The 4,796-nt window shown below is 44.2% G+C and overlaps 1 protein-coding gene across 1 annotated transcript in view; it reads right to left on the reverse strand.

The window, feature by feature from the left end:
* ASCL4 (achaete-scute family bHLH transcription factor 4) overlaps window positions 1-382 on the reverse strand; it is a 1,264-nt gene extending 882 nt beyond the window's left edge. The window contains exon 1 of the mRNA XM_029955422.1: window positions 5-382. Within this exon, the coding sequence (XP_029811282.1) occupies window positions 5-382 (378 nt within the window). The remainder of the gene's footprint in view (window positions 1-4) is intronic.
* Between the last annotated feature and the right edge of the window lie 4,414 nt (window positions 383-4,796).

The raw sequence follows: 4,796 nt of genomic DNA on the forward strand, positions 1-4,796 counted from the left end.
CGGCGGGGCCCTCCTGCCGCCGGGCGTGGCGCTCCAGCAGCTCCTGGAGGTGCTTGATGTAGCCGATGGCGGCGCGGAGCGTCTCCACCTTGCTGAGCCTCCGGTCGGCCAGCGCGCGGGGCAGGTGGTCCCGCAGGCGCGCGTACCCCTCGTTCACGCAGCGCACCCGCTGCCGCTCGCGCTCGTTGCGCCTGCGGAGGAAGGCGGGCTCCAAGGCGCAGTCCTGGGGCGCCCGCTCCCAGCACGCGGCGTGCAGGCGCCACGAGACCCTGAGGGGGTCCCCCAGGCAGGGCAGGGGCAGGGTCCCCGGCAGGTCCAGGGGCTCGGTGCGGAGATGGCACGGCCGCAGGGGCAGCAGTCCGGCGGGCTTACGCTTCTCCATCCCTCGCCGGAAAGCAAACAAATAACCGAGAGACTGATCTCTTAGAAGACGAGGCTTCAAATCTTCAAAGCGTAGATGCCGGTCCATTCAGACAGCCTGGCACGGTCGGGCTGTCTTTAATTTCTGGTTCCAGAACAGGCTTCAAGGAAACTTTGCAGGATTTCCTAAATTCATTGCCCTAGTCGATCATTTATAAAGATCCCAGACGGAAGTGATAAGCGAAGATTTAGGACCGCCTAATCCGTACTTCAAACCCTGTCTTCCTCTCTGATCTTCTTCTTTCAAAAGATGACAAAAGGGGTTCCTCTGCTCGGTCCCCTAGCCTGGAAATGCGAGCGCACACCAGAGTAATCTTTCAAAATCACCCAAGCTTTTCAATTACCGTAATCCACCGCTCTGGGTCTTCAGGAGTATAGAAATCTTCAAGGATTCAAAAGAGCCCCCCGCCCCCCTTCCCTCCGGAACCGCCAGATCTGGCGGCTGAGCGAAAGTTTACCAAAGGCTTTCTCCTTGAAAATCAAAACTTGATTGTCCTTTGTGGTTTCCGGCGTCCAGGGCTAATGGAAAGAGCTTTCAGACGGTGTGCAAACTTACACTTGCTCCATTTCGGCGGAGGTGGAGGGAAGACCTCATCAAAGGAAAGACTGCTCCCTTGTGGTTACAAGATGTGTCAAGAAAGGAAGACCTCCGGGGAGGTTTGAGGGTTTTCTTCTCCAAAACCAAATCTTTTAGAAACCCAGTGAACATGTTCTGAAGAGAAGAGGAAAGGGATGTACCTTAGCAGCAAACAGAAGGGTCCGAATGTTATGCTCCGGCTTATGTTGAACGCAAGGCGTTTTATGGGTATGTGCTACTTTTTAACAGCACATCAAAAGGTTAAACAGTAACAAACAGTTTCAGCCAGTTATTTCTCACCGTGCTTACTGTAAACACAGGTTAAACACTGCTTCCCAACCTCTTCTAATCCCACCCAGGATAGAAGAACATTTTTCCTAAGTGCAAAGAGTGTGTTTCTATTGTGTTCTTCTTTTTGTCTTCAAAAAGAAAACAAAGATGCAATTTATTTTCTCCCTTGGGGGCAGGAAAGCAACATTTGAAAGGTGGAGAGCCCAATTCCAAGGATCAAGGATGATGGCTTTGAAGACTTGTCTTTTTAACACACAACCAAAAAAAATAATAATAATAATTAAACCATCCGTGTTGGTGAAGGGCTTTGAAGATGAAAGTGTCATTAAAAATCCAACAGTGGTTAATGTCAAAAAATGTGTTATCACGCTGAAAATCAGATTTCTTGTTCTGCAAACCAGCACATTAAAGGCAGCTTCTACTTTTAAAAGTCCAACTTAAAAACAAGAGAAGCAAAAACCCCCTACGTTTACGATCAGACTTTCTGCCTCTTCTTCAGGAGCCTGGGTGTCGCCCTAACATGTTTTTTTTGACAAGTGCTGCGCTTACCTGTTTACCCTAAATGATCTGCCCCAAGCAACTGCAAAAACACCTCCATCAAGGCAAATAAAATAGAAATAATGATTCCTTTTAGGCATTAGTTAGTCACATTTTAAAAACTCCCTGGAAGGCTTGTACCAGCAAACACCCTAAAATGTCTCCTTGATTTCTCAGCAGAGTTGAGAACAATCCATAGAAAAGTCCTTCCTCTTAGGAGAAAAGCCCACCATAGAGGTAGAAAGACTATGAGACCACAAGGTGCTTTGGGCCATTAAGGATTTGGGCCTTTGTTCTAAGAGTGAAGGGAAGTAAATGATGTATCTTAAGCAGAAAGTTGACATGGTAAGATTTTGATTTTAAAAAACATTACTCTAGGGGCGCCTGGGTGGCCCAGTCTGTTGAGCATCTGACTATGTCTCAGGTCATTATCTCACAGATTGTGAGTTTGAGCCCCACATTGGGGCTCAGAGCCTGGAGCCTACTTAGGATTCTGCATCTCCCCTGCTCACCTTCTGTCTCACTCTCTCTCTCTCTCAAAAATAAATAACATTACATTTTTTAAAATTACTCTATCTGCAGATTGGAGAATAGAATAGAAATGAGGAAAAGGGAAAACAGATAAGAGATACCATTTTTCATCCTCAGATTGGGAAATGTAAAAAGATTGTTAACATCCAGGGTAGGCAAGAATTTGAAGAAGGGGTGGAGGCTTACAAGCTTCTGGGAAAATAACTATTAAAATTAATAGCGTCCATCATATGTCCTGTGACCAGGTGACAGTACATAAATAAATGCACCGGTGTGAATTTATATGCACAATAATATTTATTGCAGCATTGTTTGTAGTGATTTTTAAAAGGGAAAAAATGGAACAGCCTGAATGTCCACCAATAAAGAGAGGGCTAGGTGTGCCTGGGTGGCTCAATTGGTTGAGCATTTGGCTTATACCTCACAGCTCATGGGATCAAGCTGCAGGCCAGGCTCGGCACTAATAGCTCGGAGCCTGCTTGGGATTTTCTCCTCTCTCTCTCTGCCCCTCCCCCCTCCCACTTTCACTCAAAATAAACATTTTTCAAAAATAGAGAAAGGGTGAGGTGTCTGGGTAGCTCAGTCAGTTAAGCCTCCAACTTCAGCTCAGGTCATGATCTCACGGTTCGTGAGTTTGAGCCCCGCATCGAGCTCTGTGCGACAACTCAGAGCCTAGACTCTGCTTCGGATTCTGTGTCTCCTCCCTTTGCCCCTCGCTCTCTCTCTCAAAAATAAATAAACATTAAAAAAATTTAAAAACAAAAAAAAGGAGAGAGAAGGTTAATACTTTAAGAATATTATGTTATTAAAAATGAGAGCAATATATAACAACTTATATATAAGCCATATATAAGAGCTATACATTTGTGTTAAGTGGAATAAAAGCAAATTGAAGGATAATGTATGTGGTGTGAATTTAAAACAAACTATTCTACATGATGTATATGTCTTTAAATGTGTTTATGTGTGCACAGAAGAGTGGAAAGATTAACAGTAAATTTCTGTCATTCGTTGCCTAAAAAAGGTGGCACTGGGGAGAAAGGTATTATCCATTTTTCTTTTAATTTGTTACAAAAACACGTATTACTTTTGTGGGTTTTTTTAATCTAGTGAGGTTTAAAATAATAAGACAAAATGTAGAGAAAACTCAAATGATATCCTGATTTGACCCAAAGCAACAGATTTATCATCATAATGTAAGGGTCTTGGGTCGGGTTTTCTGGCTCCTTATAAATTCTGTCTCTAAGGAATAAATATCTACAAGACTTTTTTTTTTTCTTACTAAAATGACATCAGAAAAAGTCAGATCCTGGTTCTCTACTCATCCTTAATAAGGTCCAAGTAATGTTATGAGGTATCTACCTGGTCATGAAGAGTGTGATTAGTCTTCCTTAGGCTTTTGAAGGTGCAAGTGCATTTGAAATAAGTAGCTTCTTCAGTAAGAGAAACATTGTTTTGTTTCATAATGTAAAGTGGGGAGGGGCTGTGTTCTTGTCACGTAAGAGATTAAAAGAGGAGGTTCTGACTCCCCATCGCTCTGGCCAGTTTTGACCCAGACAAATGTTCTCTCCAACTTTAAAGTTGCCTCACATCTAGATCAAGTCTAGAAAGTTATAGTTATGTCCAGATCAAGGAACAAATACACTCAACTTCCAAGGACACTTGGAACTACATTTGGTTGTCCTGCCTGTGACAGGGGAAATGGGGATTCACTAAAGATTGGGCTCAGCAGATTCAAAGCTATCTCTAAGGCCAAGGTAGACTTCAACCCCTAAAATTCAGGCAGGCTCCTCGCCAGCTGCTTGAAACACATGAGATGAGGACTTAGATTGGCTCTTTCTCCAAAATGTTTGGTATCACATTATAGATTCTGTTTCCCTAGGCTGGTGCTACATACCTGTCTGCCTCCATATCTGCAGGTTGTATCAGCTGCCATAAGGGGAAACAGGGAAATGGATTATGACCTCATGACAGAAATAATATTTCTCACAGGTGCAGATAACTAAATCTCAAACTGATCATGGAATCTTATTCATTCTATTCAGTTAGTCCTGTTCTTCATAGCTCAGGTATAAGCTATCTGGATTATCATGTGCAACACCCTCTAGGGGTATACGTAGATACATCTAAACACTGAGATTCATTAAGGCTACAGGGGGCCACACTTGGTGTCAGATTCACTTGGAAAGATATAGGTCAGGAACAGCGCTTGGAGCAGGGCAGAATTAGGCATTCCACCTCTCCGGGAGTCCTTGCACTAATCTGTGCAGTAGCCCAAGCAGGTGCTTCTCCCAAATCCCCTGTAGCTCAGATGCAAGGAAAGAAGACTCACATCAGACCCACGTGGTGGCCAGCTGTCCTGACTTAGAAGTTGCATACCCCTCAGGACCCGGTACTTCTTGTAATGCTCCCACAGGTATAGCTTCCAGGGACCTCTCCA

The sequence above is a fragment of the Suricata suricatta genome, chromosome 10, assembly GCF_006229205.1.
Source record: "Suricata suricatta isolate VVHF042 chromosome 10, meerkat_22Aug2017_6uvM2_HiC, whole genome shotgun sequence".
NCBI lineage: Eukaryota > Metazoa > Chordata > Mammalia > Carnivora > Herpestidae > Suricata > Suricata suricatta.